This window comes from Chrysochloris asiatica, unplaced genomic scaffold (genome assembly GCF_000296735.1).
Source record: "Chrysochloris asiatica unplaced genomic scaffold, ChrAsi1.0 scaffold00034, whole genome shotgun sequence".
NCBI classification, from domain to species: domain Eukaryota; kingdom Metazoa; phylum Chordata; class Mammalia; order Afrosoricida; family Chrysochloridae; genus Chrysochloris; species Chrysochloris asiatica.
The window spans coordinates 18,450,803-18,467,929 of NW_006408552.1; the positions used below are offsets into that span (position 1 = coordinate 18,450,803).

The following is a 17,127-nucleotide window of genomic DNA, read 5'->3' on the forward strand; positions in this document are numbered from 1 at the left end:
TCCTCTTTAGCTTTTTTTTTTTTTTTGGGGGGGGGGGTTGGGGGGGTTGAAGCATTTTCTGATGAAGTTCAACGAATACAGCCTTCAGTATGGGTCACACCTCAACATAAAGCACAAATTCTCACAACCAGACCAACAAGAAACATCATGATCATTTTAGGAAAGATTGAAGTTGTCAGGGATCTCTGCTGCACAGACCCCTTTAAAGTGTCAAAAGCAAAGATGTCACTTTGAGGACTAAGGTGCACCTACCTCAAGCCATGGTATTTTAAGTTGCTTCATATATGTGCAAAAGCTGGACAGTGAATAAAGAAGATCGAAGAAGAATTGATAACTTTGAATTATGTTGTTGGTGGAGTATATTGGGCTGCCAGAAGAACAAACAAACCTGTTTTGGAAGAAGTACAGCCAGACTGCGCCTTATAAATGAGATGGAAAAACGTCATCTCACGTACTTTGGAATGTACCACCAGGAGAGACCTGTCCCTGGAGAAAGACATCTGCTTGGTAAAGTAGAGGGTCAGTTAAAAAGACCCTCAACAAAAAGGGCTGACTCAGTAGCTGCAAAGATGGGTTCAAGTGTAGCAACAATTTTGAGGGTGGCGCAGGATCAAGCAGGGTTTCATTTGTGCATAAGGTTGGAAGTGATTTAGCTAGACCTAACCACCACAATCTTGGAGTGGATGACAGGCATTGTGAACTTTGTCGTATTGGGTGCTGGATGCTTTGTTTTCTTGTCAACCGTCCTGAGTGTTGCTCAGGATTGCAGGCAGTTTCTTGGGAAGAGTTTGGTTCTTTCAGGTGCTGCCTTTCGGATTTGCTCAGCTGCCCTGGGGCAGTGCTCAGTCGCCTGCTGACTTTTGCCCACCTCTGAGCTAAGATCTTCCCAAAGTCTACACTCCATGCTCCATAAATAATGCTGTCTCATCTAACTGATAGGACCAGGCACCGCCTGATCTTGCTTCCTTCACCTCGTGTGCTGTTGTGGGGGGCTGTCGAGTTAACTGGCGACCCCGAGAGACAGAGCAGAGCTGCCTTTTAGGATTTCCTAGGCCGTTACCTTTACAGGAGCAGATCGCCAGGTATTTTCTCCATGGAACCGCTGGGTGGGTTCCAACCACCAATCGTGCCGTTAGTGGTTAAGCGCTTAACTGTCATGCTACTACAGCTTCTTTCCTTCACTCTTGTCGTTGTTGTTGTGAAGTGCCGTCAAGTCAGTTCCCACGCATAGCTACCCTGTATAAGATTTCTGAGGAGCAGCCGGAGGGTTTGAAGCACCAACCTTGTGGTTAGGTAGGGGTTAGGATTTACTGCACATATTTGGGGGAGACAGTCCAATCTATAGTACTTTCTCTCTGCACAGATTAAAGGTTGAGGAGCTGGAAGGGGAGCGGAGGCACCTGGAGGAAGAGAAGATGGCCCTGGAGATGCAGCTGGAGAAGCTCACCCTGAAGGTAGGTGTAGGGGGGCGGCGGTACACATCTCTGTCAGCCATTCCCTGGCCTCCTGGCTCTTCCCCAACATGCCTGTCTCTGGTTCCTGTACCCACAGACCGTTGTTATGCTATGTGCCATCGAGTCGGTTCTGACCCATAGCGACCCTGTATAGGGTTTCCGAGGGTGTAAATCTTTACGGGAATAGAAAGCCTCATTTTTCTCCCGCGGAGCAGCTGGTAGTTTCGAACCGCTGACCTTAAGGTTCGCAGCCCGATCGTAACCACTATGCTACCAGAGCTCCTTCTACATCCTAACTCAGTGAACTAAGGGAAAGCCATCACACACACCCCTTCTGTGGTAGGACACATGCGTCCTCAGGTCCAGCAGAGCAAGTGCATCCCCTTGGCCTGGGTGTGTGTCCCTGACCATGAACTGGCATTTGTGAATCGGCCGCCCTATCCCCTGTTCCTTCCAGGAAGCGCGTTCCTGCTCCATGGATGGCTGCACACCCCCATACACACTCAAGTGTTGCCCTCTCTTCTCCTTGCTGCTGACAAGAGATCCTGGGGCCTTCTAGGGTCTTGGCACCCTTGGGAGCTGGACACATGTAGGTGTAGCTGCTGCAGACACTTGTCTGTTTGGTTCTGGGTTTCTGTCCGAGCCAGTCTCCACAGATGCCACTTGTCTTCCACCTTGTCACAGGGCCACTGTTTCCACTCTCTAGCCTTTTTCCTTCCTTCTTCTCCCCTTGGTCTGAATGGTCCCATGGCAGGAACCCCCAGGTTGAAGCTACCCAGACTTTAGACAGGCCATAGATTTTATCTTGACATCTATTAGCAGCGAATCGAATCTCTTTTTTATTACCCGTTCCTGGAGTGGGAGAAGTGACAACTTTGATAAAGCGTGGTGCAGCAGCCGAGTGTTGCTCTTAAAACTGTCATTGTAATGCTGTAATTTGGCTCCCGACCCTGGGTGGGGGGTAGGGCAGAGGGCGGCCACAGGCCACCATCATGGGCCACATCATGTGGGAGTGCTAATGTCTCTCGGGTTGTCCCTGACACAAGTGTTCACCCTGTTTTCTGGGCATCGGGGCCGATAGTCCTGGGTACGGTTGGCATGGTTTTGAGAAGTAGGTGGGCCCAGTGGTGAGGGCTGAATGCTGTGTGCAACCAGCTCCCGTTGGCCCCCACTGTCACCTGTGGTTCCTGGGAGGGTGGTGGGCTGCTCTGTGTCAGGATGATGCTAACTAACCCCCATAGGGCTCTACCACCTACCACCTAGGAGTAGAGGCCCCTCTTTGTGCAGCATGCATCTTGGGGTGCTTGGGCCTGGGGGGCTGGCTCTGGCACATCTGGTCCCGTATTAAGGCCGAATCCTGCAGATAGGCAGTGGGGGTGACAGTGGTTTGGAGTCAGCCATGTGGACATGAGGGTGGTCCAGGGAAGGGCCAGCACTTCGGCATCTGTGTCAAACAGACCCAGGTCTGAACCCACCTGCCCATGGCCCTGTGGTCCCAGTCGTCCTGGACAGTCCTGGCCCCACAGCTGACTTGCAAAGACCTCCCAGACGTGAGAAGTTCTGGGCCATCCGCTGCAGGCGGGAGGAGGCTGGGCCCTGAGTGCCCTCTGAGCTGTGTGCCCAGTGCTGGGGCCATGGAGTGCCCCTCATACTCCCTGCTCCCCGCTCTCCCCTGGAGACGGAGAGTCTTCACAGAAGATGGATAAAATCAGCTGCAGTGTGACTTAATTGGGAACATATGCTTGGAGAGGGAGCTCAACTAGAACTTTGTGTAATTAGTTCACAGCTGGTTGGCGAGGAGACACAGTCCCGTCACAGTTCGGTGCTGGGGGTCAGGGCGGAGTGGCCCCAGTGGGACCATCTCTCCCTCGCACACTCAGCCACTGACCTGAACCCTTTGCTTTCCATGTTTGTTTGTTTGTTGTTTTTTAATTTGGTGGTAAAATATATGTCACAAGGCACTTGCTGTTTCCACCACTTTTTACACGTGTAATTCCATGGCACGAGTCACAGTTCCCACACTGTACAGCACCACCCGTTTCCAAACATTATGTGCCTCTCCCTTCCTCCCCCCAACAGAAATCCAGCACCCCCAGCAGTAGCCCTCCCCTAGCCCCTGGTGACCACCAGTGAAGTTTGGTCTCTGCATTTACTTGTAGAGATTCCGTAGACGCGGGCTCTGAGTGTACGTGTCCTTCCTTGTCTGACTTCCTCCCTGAGTAGTGTGTTCCAGGTTCATCCGTGTGGTAGCCTGCAGCAGGACTCCACTTCTCTTAGTGACTGAGTGGTACTCCAGTGTGTGAGCTGGCCACGCTGGCTGCATCCATCATCTGCTGCTGGACACTTGGGTTGTGTCCATCTTTTGGCTACTTAGAAAACACCTGCTCTAATCTCTTCTGGAGAGACTGCAGCCAAGAAAACCCTATGGAGCCCAGCTCTACTCTGGCACAGAGTCAACTTGACAGCAGTGACTTTGGGTCAGTTTTGTTTTATTCCTCGAGCCCCAAATCCACCCCTCCACAACTCCCCAACTTCTCCCAGTGGTCTTGTACACTTCTCCCATGCACCTCTGTGCTGTGACCCAGTAGACTTGGGTGTCTTCTAGGACCTAACCTCCTTCCACCCGTGGCCCTTTCCCCCCAGCCTGGGGTCTGCAGACCTGAGACCAGATGATCTGCTGTCTTTTCTTTCTTGTGATGAACTGCCTTCCAGCAGATGGCCATAGGGTACAGTGAAGGTACCTGCTGAGCTGCCTTGACCCTCATGTCCTCCCTGTGATGATAGGGAGCTGACCCCACCAGCCTGAGGGTGCTCTGAGAACAGGGGACACTAGCTGACCTCATGCCTGAGGTGTGTGGTGTGTCACATTTGTGTTTCTGCACAGTGACATCATGGATCAGAAAGGCCACTATGGGCCATGATGCTCTGAGGAGTCTAGTTAGCAAGGCGGGTGCCACAGAGGTTGGGACAGGGGTGAGGGACAGTTCTGTCCTGAGACAGTGTCCTAAAGTGGAGAGGAGTTAGGTTTCCTATCCCCAGGACCTCACTATGTCTGAGCCCCCAGCCACACCCCCATCCCCACCCCTGTAGTATGGAGGTGTACAAGTGTACAATTGCATGAACCCAGATTGCTGTGACATCCCTAGAGGTTCGGTGTACATTCAATGATTGGGATCTGAAGCTCCTGCCTAGGCACAGTAAGGGTCAGGGATTGGTGGCCCCTCTCCTGGTACATTGGAACCGTTTTCTAGAAGGTTTTGCTCCCCCTTCCCCTGGCGTGATGCCCTCCCCTGGGTAGGTGGGGTGGGGGCACTGATGGGCAGTGCTGCCGCTGGTCCCCGAGGTGGGGCTCAGGAAGGAGACTCAGCCTAGTGACATTTCAAACATGCGTCTTTTTTGGAAAAGGAGTGGGCAGAAAATTGCTGGGTTCCCTGCAAGCGGAAGGCGCACAGTGCCCGTGGAGACTGTCCCCGCACCGTCCTGCGTCACCAGGCGGGTGGCCATCTAATCTTAGACGCTAGCTCAGTGGGGGTGGCGAACAGGAGTCCCCCCTCCCGCCCCACCTACCCTCCCCCATCTCTTCAAGACCCCACCCACGATGAAGGTGATGGTGTGCACCGGGACCCCCGAGACCTCAACACTACCAGGCTGTCTTCACACACAGTGCAGGGCCTCTGGCCCATACCTGTGGGTGGGAGGGTTTCTTCCCTGCCACCCTATCCTGTGCACCATCAACTTCAGTCTCCCTAGAACCCTTCCTGCCTCTGGTGCTGTTCTTGATCTCCCACTGCTGACCAGTGTGGCCTGAGCATGTCTGTCCCCCAACTCAACCTTACTTCCTGAGGGCAGCACGGGGTTGATGTCAGAGCTCCATGTTTTATGGGGTGTCACTGGGTGGACCTGGAGGGGCCTAGAAACTTGCTCAGCATGGAGACAAACTACCTTCCATAGATCAGGACACCTCACGCCCCCGTGACCCCTGCAGCTCTGAGCTCTACCTGCCGTGAACATCTTGATGGCTGAGCACAAGCTGCACAAGACCCAAGAAAGAACCTGCAAACTGGGAGGAAACATAGGAGATCGGAGTTTACCGTGCAGAATACGTGAAGAACTCCTGCCACGGAACAGCAAAAGACAGGCTACCCAGTCGGGAAATGGACAGAGGATTCCAATAGACATCTCACCACAGAAGCTATACACGTGGCGCATGGAAAGATGCTGGGCATCATCAGTCACACCTCATATCTACCTTAATGTCCAGCAGAAGGAAATGTTTCCCTGGTCCTGCACTTTTGGCCCACTGAGGCCATGTTCAGTCCATCACATGTAGGACTGCCCTTGATTTCACTGACCCTCCACTTCTCTGGCTTTACTCTAATGATTGGTGTTTTTCCGATGAAGTCTGGGACAGTATTCCATGGCACAGGCGGGTAAGAGGGTGGGGGTAAGGAGGAATTGTCGCCTAAACTTTGAGTATCTGTCCATGTTGATGTGAAACTTGGCTGTGGGATGCTGGTGGTAGCCACATGGCATTCATATAATTGGTGAGGCAGAATTGCTGAAAGACAGACAAAAACTTGTGGTGCCATCAGCACAGCTGGACACCTGAGGCCAGAGGAATAGCACCAGCTGTGAGGGCCAGTACAGGTGCTGTTCTGTGTGGGCCAGCCCTTACCCTTCACCTTCCCTGAGCACTGTGAGAGCAGGATGTGGTCTCCAGAGAGCAGGTGAAGGTGGAGACCTGCCACAGGGCAAGGAGAAATGCAGCCAGGATCCTGGGGCTAGGCAGCCTGCCACGCTTCGGGGTCCCCAGCCCCGCCCCTACCTTGAGTCCCACTGAACACCAAAATGCCTGTGATGAGGAGCAAGGTGACACTGCCACCCCTGTCCTACTTAGGGGAGCCCAGAGCTATGAGAAAGGACCCTCGCGAGCAACTCTCGCTGCAGCACTCCTCCAGCACTGTCCAGCCATATCTTGGGGACTCCTACATAGACTCTGTCTCTCTTCCAACATCCCCTAGTCTGTGTCTGCCTGGTAGGACCCCCTCCTGGGCCCTGGCCTGTGTGCCAGTGAGTGGGTGGACGAGATGTCTTGTAGCCCCTGGGGTTTCATCATCTATATAGTGAGGCCCCTTCTGCCTGACCTCTGGGTGACTGTGATGAGAGTTCTGTGCACATTACACCCTAGTGCAGTGTCCTCATGTCTGGCAGCTTTGGTGAACTCAGTGCCCATTATTTTTAAAACATATGTTCTTCCTTTTCACTCTTTCTAACTGGGAAGGTAGCATGTTTTCAACCTGCTTTGCACCTGGCTTTGTCACTCCCTGCCTCTCCGAGCTCATTCCCTTCCAGGACACACTGCCAGGGAGAATGGAAGTGTGGGCAATTGTATAAACAATGCTACTGCAGCGAGTAGTCTGCTGTATAAGGCATCTGCAGTGTCTGCAGGTCCGTAGACAGGATACGTTTCCAGAAAAGAGTGAACAGGGCCAAAGGGCACATGTGCCAAGCAGTTCTTGGCAGATACTGTACTTGAGTGCCTTGCTGACCCAGTAGATGGCGAATGATACCTTTGTAGCATTTACACTTATCCCTTCTAGGAGAGAGAGTCTTTTCAGACATCATCTTTCAATGGATGGTTGGCCTTTGTCTTGTTGATTTCTGGAAGCTCTTTGTATGTGAAGGATATTAACTCTTTCTGTTATAAGTTACAAATGTGTTTTCCCAATTTATCATTTGTCTTTTGTCTTTGACTGAGGTGTGTGTTCTTTATTTTAACAAGAAGTTTTTGATTTTTAGTTTTCATATATAACTGAACTTTATTTACCACCTTCTTGTTTTTATTTTGGCTCCTAGGTTCTTGTCAAGTTTTGATCTTTCTGAAATTAAGGTTATAAAAGAAAAGATTTCTACCATGGTTTCTTTGAACTTTCTTATGGCTGTGTTTCTGCCCTTCAGTCTGTTTGAATTTAATTTTTTTTTTTCCTTTTTTCTGTATAAAAGTGTTGCTGTCAGTACTGGGGGGCTGATTCTGACTCAGAATAGCCCTACAGGACAAAGTTGGACCACCCCATAGGGTCTTTGTATATAGTCATTGTTACAGAAGCACATTGCCACATCGTTACTCCCTAGGAGTCTCTGGGTGGGTTCAAACTGCCGATCTTTAGCAGCAGTGTGCTTAATCACTGTACCACCAGTCGACAGGATGAATTCAGCCTGTTTTTTAAAGATGGCTACCAGTGGCCCGAAAATCGCATCTTCTTGTATATGTCTGGTTGTGTCTCCTTCCATAGTCTGTGTGTCTGCTCAGGCTGGTCAGGGTAGTTCTAATCAATGACACGTCTCACCCCACTCCCCACCCCCACCCCCACCCCCAGGGTTCTGCTCACTTAGGGTTTTCCTAGTGGCTCTTGTTTGCTTTTCATATGAAATTTAGAATCAGCTGGCCTAGCTCCCTTCCCCAAGAGGAGGTATCATTCTCAGTTCAGGATGAAAAGATTAGCTTAGGAAGATGGGGTCCATGTCCCCTTGTATTTCCCTCCAGCTGGTATATCTTCTGGTTTGTTTACTCTGTCTTTGGCTCAGCTCTGCCCTAGTACACCTGCAGCCTACTGTATGGAAGGCGTGAGCACTGGACTTTTCCCAGGGAGCTGACAGGGCTGTGTCTTGTGCTTGGCCATGGGGGCTAGGTCAGGGGTGGACATCAGGGTGGTGGTGGTGAGGCAGTGAGCATTTGGGGAGCCAGATGGCCTAGGCATCAGGGGACCTGTACCGGAGGGGTGGGGTATTATATCAGAAGCCTGGGGACTGGGCATTAGAGGACCATCACAGACCTGCGGGGTAGTGGTGCACATCAGGGGACAGGGTATGTATGTCAGAGGCCTGGGGACTGGGATTGGGCATTTGGGAGCCATCAGAGAACTGGGGGAATGGGGTGGGGCATGTGTCAGAGTCATAGGGCCTGGGGATTGGGCATTAGGGGACAGGGCTATCTGGGGCTGGGGAGTTGGGCATGTGTCAGAAGCCTGGGGGTAAGGGGTTGGAGGCCATCAGATGTGTGGTGGTTGGGTATCAGGAGGCAGGGGGCCAAGGGTTGAACTTTAGGGGCAGGTTTATCAGAGACCTGGAGGTGGGGGTTTGACATCAAGGTATGGTGTATATGTACCAGAGACCTGGGGCTAGGTGTCGGGCATTAGGGGAGGGCCATCAGAGGCCTGGGGAGTCGGGAGTCAGGGGGCGGCGCCATCAGAGGCACAGTGTGACTGCAACAGAGGGAAGACCCCTGTCCTTGTTTTCCCACCTTGCTGCCCATGCCCACACCAGGCCAAGAGTGGGACTTGAAGGGGGTCCAGCTGGCCTTCCAGAACATTCTGTGTAAGAGGAGACACTTAATGGAAGGGGGAAGGAGCCCCACCCGGTGAGGCGGCTCGCAGGCTGCTCATGTTTATTAACGCGAGGGCTAAAAAAAGCCCGCTCGCGATGTGCACTTGTGTGTTGGAGCTTCCACAGGCGCTGATTCCGTTTGATTTTTTATGAGGCGAGTGACGCGCCCTGAATATTAAGCCCCTTTCTCCCGGGTGCCACTTCCTGGGAGCTCGGTCCCAGGGACCCTCAGACACATCAGCTTGGTTCCTTTCTAGTGCAGAGGGTCCAGCTGCATTGCTCCAGGACATACTAGTCTAGGCTGAAGGACACGACAAGGCCTCTGGGCTCTCGGACCAGCTGGACACAGAGGCCATCTGCCCAGGAGGTCACTGTGTCGTCCTTCTCTCTCTTACGATACCGACTGCAGCTATGGGGATGGGGCAGGATGATGTGCTCCTGGAGCTTGGAGAGGGCCTAGGAGGCAGCCTTCCACACCAGTCTCACTGTCCCACCCTGACAGAGACTTCTGGTGACCTGGGTGCACTCGGAGTGGGACACAGGACTCAGTTAACTGAGTCCTTCGGTGTACTGGTGAGGAACAGAGTGTAATGGCCAACCAGTGTGCCCTGTGTGTACATGGTGGGGAAGAAGGGTGTGGTGGTCAGCCAGTGGCCCTGAGTGTGGCCTCTTGGAAGCCTGTGACAGTGGTGCCTGTCCTGGAGGGGAGGCACTGTCCCAGGAGAGTGCTCAGCCCCACCCATCTTGTACTCAGTGACCCCCTCCACTGCCACATCTGCATCCCATGGGCTCATCTCAGTGGCCTTTGGTACCCTCACCAGTTGGACATGGCTTTGCCTACTAGGCCAGTTTGAGAGGATATGGGTCAGACACGGTTTTTTGTGAGAATGGAAGTGATGGGGCACAGCGAGGGAAGAAGGAGCATGTGGTGTGCACAAGAGGGTCCTGGGACTCAGGGGGTACAGTAGTGTGACAGGACTAGGTTCTCTTTCCACGGGCTACGTCTCCATCCCCACCCCCTGGTCCCACATTTTTCTCTGGGTGGAGGGGAGCACATTACTCTCACCCTACCCCTCGCCATTGTTCTCAGAGATGGCTCTGGCCATGCAGGGTCTTCAGACAAATGTGGAGATCGAGCTGACCCTGGGGTCAGCCGACAGATGAGAGGCGAGGGTAGGGCAAGCGCTGGCTTTCTCCATGAGTCAGTCAGTCACTGGCACCACAGAACTGCCTGCAGTTCAGCGTCTCTTGTTCATCTCCCCAAGGACCTGGTGAGCTAAACCATGCTGTTTGTTGTTGTGTTGTGACCCGTGGAGACCTGCATACGTCAGAACACAATGTCATTGGTGTGGCCGTGGGGTATTCTGAGTGCCTCTGACCTCAGGGACTCATCTGCCAGCACTCCATGAGACACTGTTCTGCTTTCCTTGACTGACTTTTGTAAGAGAACAGCAGAGCTTTCTTCCTAGTCTTACTCAGGAAGACCTGCTGAAACCTATCCACCATGAGTAGCATAGCACCCAGCTTCACCGCAGCACACAAGCCCGCACGGTATGACACACAGACACACAGGGGTGATTTTTCCCATTTTATAGATGAACAAACCAAAGTGGCCTAGTCGGGTTTCAGACAGGTTCTCAGTATCAGTTTCTAAGACCATACTAGAGTCCTGGTGTGGCACTGTGGGTTAATGCGCTGAACTGCAAAGTCGCATTCAACCTCAAAGTCAGCAGCTCAAGCTCACCAGCTGCTCCTCAAAAACCCAATACAGGGTTGCTATGGGTTGGAACCGACTCGAATGGCACTTAACAACAACAACGAGGCTATACTGGGCTGTATCCCAGGAAACCAGCTTGAAGCCCTAGGAAACAGCCCTCGCAGGTGATGGGGTGGGCATGTTAAGGGTGAGGGGGCCTCTGTCCCTGGCCATCTGGAACCCCACACATGCACATTATGGCATGGATGGTCTTTCCTTCTTCCTCAGTGCTCCCTCTTTTGAGCTTCACACACAGTGGCCAAAGCCCCAGCCCACAGACATTTGACAGAGGGAAAACTGGAGGGAAGACAGAGGCTTCCCATTGGGGTGCACAGGGCCTGACTGGTGAGGGACCCTCAGCCCATGGCCCTGGTATGCAGCTGCATCTCAGCATCATCTCTCTGAAGGCACCCACCTGACCCTCACCCACCCCACGGCCTGGGCCACCTCACGTGCTCTTCTTCACCTGACCCGCTGAAGGCCACATGCTCATCCCTGGTGACTAGTGTGGGCTGGGAAGGGACTCCAGAGAGGGTCCAGACTGCTCCCCTGCCAGCCCTGTTCCTGCCCCTCACCCCCAAAGTTGCCCAGAACATCTCTACTTCAGACTGGCATTAGCCAGGAGAGGTATGGATTTTGTTTCGAGGCCGGGTGATCTATAAATATGCATGAGGATTGGCGGTTATTTAACTGTGCTTTTTAATTCTCCTTGCATTGCTGCCTCTGCCCAGCAGGGTCTCTTAGTATGCGCCTCAGGCGCAGGGTGCTGGCGCCCGCCAACCCCACCCTTCCTGCTGCCCACATTTTCCAGTAGGTGGTCTGGGACCTTCAGAGACCTCTCCTCTGCCCTGTGGGTCACTGGGGGACTTCCTCCCTGACATAGCCTCTTGAGACCCTTCCTCTGGCCTGTGAGCCTAAGGCCTCTGGCCTGTGCCCCCCAACATGGTGCTGCTCTTGGGCTGCTGTGAACCAGACCACAGAGAGGAGGCTCGGGGCTGGGAGAGGACGTGATACGGCCCTGGCCAGTATCCCATCTGCTGTGTGGTCGCAGCTGGTCACTCACCCTCTCTGAGCCTCAGCATCCCTGCATCTCTGTGTGTCTCAGAAGAGTTTGTCAGGGATTTTCCCTGAACCCATACCAGACCCTTCTGCCAGCATCCCCTGCCTCAGTTCTGCAGCAGCCCCTTAAGACTTGCACTCCTTAGGGCCCACACCCTCTTCCTTGCAGAGGAGCCCTGGCCCCCATCTGTCCTACCCCCATGACCCCTCCTGTCTTCTGCGTCTGGCCCATTCCTCTCCCAAAGGTGGACAGACACTGCCAGCTCCTTGGCTGTCTGCAGGGCCACACCCAGCTGCCCACCCTTCCATCTGTCTGTCAGTTCGTCCGTCCACAGAGCCCCTTGCACCATGTCACCTCCCCCAGCATGTGACCACCTCGTGCTAGCAGAGTTGCCAGGTACCCCACCAGCGGGGGAGGTGTTTCTGTGTAGTCAGTAATCGCGCCATCACATCAAAGGCAGCTCAGAACTTTCCTGTTTGAGACGCTCATCAGTGTCTCCAAGTTTTCTCAGCTTCGAATCAAATAAGGCAACACATTTCCAGCAGAAGATTACAGCCGTTCTCCCTTTCTTCCTCAAAGCTGTCAGCTCACCATCCTCACCCATCCACTCGGCCACCCATGGCCCTGGCTCCTCCGCCCCCGCCAAGTCACCCACTGTGCCTGTCTGCTGGGGGTGGCCTTCTCAGTCTTTCAGACCTCACTCCTGGCTGCCCGGCTATGTGGCATGTGGAGCTGTGCTGGGCCCATGCGGATGGAAGGATGTAGTCAGGGAAGTGCCGCCCAGTCCGTGTCTACTTGGTGACCTCCCTGGCCAGGGTGTGGTAACTCACCTGCCAGGTGCTGTCATATGGACCAGCCCCTATAGTGTTGTCTCTATGTGCCCTCCACCATGCCCTGTCTGATCCGGGCCTGGTGGCCACGGTGGGTGAGGTAGATACTGAGGAAAGAGACCTGCATCTGGCTAGGTGCCACCTGAACCTTACTACTGGGCCAGGTGAGAGGGAGGGCAGGAGGTGTGGTGGAGCGCTGCATCTCTTTAGGCCCTGAACCAGCTCTATTCAGCTCAACTGCTCTCTCTGTCCTGTGTGAGCCTGCTGCTCAGAATAGCTGGAAGGCCAGATACCACTCCCATAGTGGGTAAAGATGTGAGGGCCCAGCGTAGGGAGGAGACTAGGCTGAGCTGTACAGCTGCAAGGTGGGACTACCCACAGTTGGGGTCCTGAGTCTCCATGCCATTCTCTGTCCTTGCAGGGGTGCCAGGTCATCTGTCCACCAGCCTAGTGTGGCACTTATCCTACAGCACTACACCAGGAGTCATTGGATAGATATTGGATGGTTGAGCAAGGGATTGTCCCCAAATGGAACAGCCTCAGGGCGCCCCACGTCTGCAGCACAGCTGGCAGTCAATTGACTCAGGAGCCTGCCTTTCTCCATATTTCCTCAGTCACAGGCTCAGGTTCCAGGAGGAGTTTGGTCTAATCCAGGACCTCATGGAAGAGCTCACGGGCAGAGACCGTATTCAAGGACTCCCCTGGATATACTCCTCCCCAAACATGTGACTGTAGCTATAGAGAGTTCTTATCATGGCTTCCTATAGGACAGCATGCTCAGGAGTCAATGGGGAGACCAACCTTAGAGTTGTGGAGATACTTGTCTAGACCCCCACTTCACCCTAGGCTCACCCTCTGACTAGTTTTGGCTAGCAGGACGTTGGCAGGCATACTACCCTGGGCCGCCTGGAGAGCCTATCTCCTGAAAGAGGCCAGATCCTAAGGGGTGGATGTGGCAGTGCTGATTCCTCTAATCCCACAGCCCCACCAGCTGAGTGTAGCTGTGTGAAGGGATCAGGATAGACCACATGCCTGGGCAAGAAATGGCAGTGCTAGAAGCCACTGTGTTCTGGGTAGTTTGTATGAAGCATATGGAACTGACAGTTCCTAGTAGAGGCCACAGGAGAAACAAGATGAGGGAGCAAATCTACCACACTAAACTTTTATACCTTAGTTACTAGGGGAAAAGTCCACCTCACCAAATGGCATGACCCTTGGGTAGCAACTCTGGCCTTCCTGGGCTACAATGACAATTAAACAGGAGCGTCCATGAACATTGTCAGAGCTCATCTGCTGATGACAGTGATGGGAAATGGGACTATCATGTGGTACTAGAGCCAAGGGCAGCAGCGTCCACTGGGCTGGTCATCCAGGTCATTCCAGCTGCTCTAGAGCTGAGGAGCTGAGGGGATCATATCTAGGCACCCCTGAAACCCTTCAAGACACACCAACAAGAAATTGGGGGTTGTGGATGGATGAATGGGTGGGTGAGTGAGCAGAAGGAAGGGAGGCAGAGAGAGGGAGGATTAATGGGTGAGAAAATGGGTACATTAATAGATGGGTGGATGGTTGAATTCATGGGTAGATGGCTGGCTGACTCATGGATGGTTGGATTCATGGGTGGATAGATGGAAGGTTGGATTCATGGGTCGATGCTGTTGTTAACTCTGTTGAGTTGGTTTTGATTCATAGCGACCCTGTGTAGGGTTTCCAGGGAGCCTTTGGTGGGTTTGAACTGCCGATCTTGTGGTTCACAGTACATTGCTTAACCTACAGTGCTCTACACCAGGAGTCCATGGTGGATAGATGGATGGAAAATGGATGGTTGGATTCATGGATGAATGGTTGGATTCATGGGTGGATGGATGGTGGGATGGTTGGATTCAGGGAAGCCAAGGCATTGGCCCAGAGTCACAGTAAGCTCTTGAGAAAGTTGGGGCAGAGATGGAGCCAGGCTTAGCAGTCTCACCTGGTGCTCCACTCTTGCCCCTAGGCAGACCCTCAAGTGAGTATCCTTGTTCATCAAAGTATCCCACTCATCTGGACAGTTATCCGTGTTCACTCTCAGCCTCTCCAGCTGCTGTGTGAGAACAGTGTAGTATGAGGTGGCGCCTGTCCCATTCTACCCCTGTGACTCTTAGTGACATTCAATCAGAACCCAATGCAAATGAGCTTCCCGAAGGGGAGCAGGGCAAGTTTAATTGATTCATGTAACTAGGACATGGAGGGCAAAACTGTCCTTGAACATAAGAGGACTCAAGGACTTGTTCAACATGCACTTTTAAAACTTCTTTATTGACTAATGCGATACATATAGAAGGAGCCCTGGGGGAGAAACAGTGAAGCATTGGGCTGCTAACTGACTAACAGTTTGGTGATGTGAACCCACTCAGTGGTTCTGCAGGAGAAAGACCTTGCAGTCTGTTCCCATAAAGATGACAGCCTGGGAAACCCTACAGGGCAGTTCTCCTCTGTCACACCGAGGCACTGTGAGTCAATGATATATGAGTAAATACGAGTGTATAGTGACACAATAGATGATTTCCCGCGGAGCAGTTCTCTGTCACATGGGGGTGCTGTGAATCAATGATATATAAGAGTATATACAATTATATAGTGACACAGTAAATGACAGCCAAGGAAACCTTATGGGGCAATTTTACTTTGTTGCACAGGGGTGCTATGAGCCGATGATCTATGAGTATATACAAGTTTGTAGTGACACATTAGATGACAGTCAAGGAAACCCCCCATCATGCAGGGGCACTGTGAGTAGATGATATATAAGTACAGAGTGGCACAGCTAAGGAAACCCTACGGGGCAGTTCTACTCTGTCACATGGGGCCACTGTGAGTTGGAATCTGCTGGACCAGCCACTGGCAGCAATACATAAAGTATACAGTTCAGTCATGAGCTTCCTTTCACTAACTGAGCACGTTACTGGCACCGGTATCAAGAAGCTGAACCTCCGAGATATCCCGGGACCCCCGGCTTTCCTTCCCACCTCCTTCTAAGGCAGGCTGTGTGCTCATTCCTCAGAGCACAGACTGTTTAACCTGTGTTAGTGCTTGGTGTAAAGAGGTACTCAGCCCCCCAGTAGCATTGTTACCTTCCCTCATTGTTTGTGTACTGTTGTTTCCATGTGTTGAGAGCCTGCTTTATGTGCATTGGTTATCAGCTGCACAAGACCTCTCTAAAGTGTTCAAAAGCAAAGACATCACTTTGAGGACTAAGTTGTACCTGCCTCAAGCTATGGTATTTTTACTCACCTCTTTTGCATATGAAAGCTGAATAATGAATGAGGAAGACTGAAGAAGAATAGATGCCTTTGAATGATGGTGTTGGAGAACCATATTGAGTATACCACAGACTGCCAGAAGAATGAACAATTCTCTTTTGGAACAAGCACAGCCAGAATGCTCCTTAGAAGCAAGCATGGTGAGACTCGTTCTCACCTGTTTTACGCATCATCAGGAAGGGGCAGTCCCTGGAAAAGGACATCATGCTTAGTAAAGTAGAAGGTCAGTGCAAAAGAGGAAGCCTCTCAGCAGAATGGACTAACACAGCAACAGTGGACTCACATATAGCACAGATTGTGAAGATGGCGCAGGAACGGGCAGAGTTGTGTTCTCTTATACATGGGATCAGTGAGTCGGAACCAACTCTAGGGCTCCTGACAGCACCATCTTCAGGAGGGAAATTTCCTGTGATGTGACTCCTCATGTTTTCCATGGGCACTGAGTGGCTTCTTGGGTAGGGTCTTGGTGAACAGATGTGAGTTTGTCTGAATGTTGGTGCTGTCAACTGTTTTGTCAGAGTGGCCGTACCAATTACCATCCTCCACAGTCTGAGGGTCCTGGCTGCTCTGGACTCTCACCGACACAAGAGGTCTTTACCCTCTGTCCAGGCTTCGTCAGCCTGGAAGGGACCTGGGCACCTCAGTGTGGTCTTGATGTTCATTTCGCTCATGGTTGGTTGCTTTGAGCACTTTCTCATGTGGTTATTGGCTCTTTGGGTATCTTTTGTGAAGTGTCTGATCAAACTTTTTATCCATTTCTAAATTGAATGATCTGACTTTTTCATTTTCATTTTTATGAGCTTGTTGTAAGTTCTGGCTGTGTCCTGTGTCACACATGAGTGTCTGTCTTTGTTCACTCTTTTCACCCTTTTGATGACATTAACTTTCATATAGTCCGGTTCATTTACTTATTTTTTTTCCTTTGTGGTATACACATTTGGAATCCCATTTAAGAAATCTTTGTCTACTCTGAGGTCACAAAGATGTTCTCTTTCCCTCTAGAACATTATTCTCTGACCTCTTTATATTTGCATTCTTGATAGAACTACCTTTCATCTATGGTGTGAGGTCAAGGTCATAGCCGTTTCCAGCGGAACCTCAGCATTCACTGAGAAAATACTCTCCCCACTGCAGGTGACCAAGCTGTCTCTGTCCCATTGATCCATGTGACTGTCCTTGCCCCAGTCTACACTCTTTTTTTAAGGCTTTTATTGTGGATTGAGTGAAAGTTTACAGGGCACATCAGCAGGTTTACATTCAACAAATCATATACCTCGTTTCATTACATTGATTATAATCTCCTCCATGGACCATCAGTTAACAGTATTTCTCTCTATCCACTTTA

At 51.9% G+C, this 17,127-nt stretch overlaps 1 protein-coding gene across 1 annotated transcript in view; it reads left to right on the forward strand.

The window, feature by feature from the left end:
- The window catches only part of MAD1L1 (MAD1 mitotic arrest deficient-like 1 (yeast)), a 361,165-nt gene that overhangs the window by 249,120 nt on the left and 94,918 nt on the right, over positions 1-17,127 (forward strand). Inside the window, exon 14 of the mRNA XM_006859789.1 lies at positions 1,364-1,454. Coding sequence (XP_006859851.1) covers positions 1,364-1,454 — 91 coding nt within the window. The remainder of the gene's footprint in view (positions 1-1,363; positions 1,455-17,127) is intronic.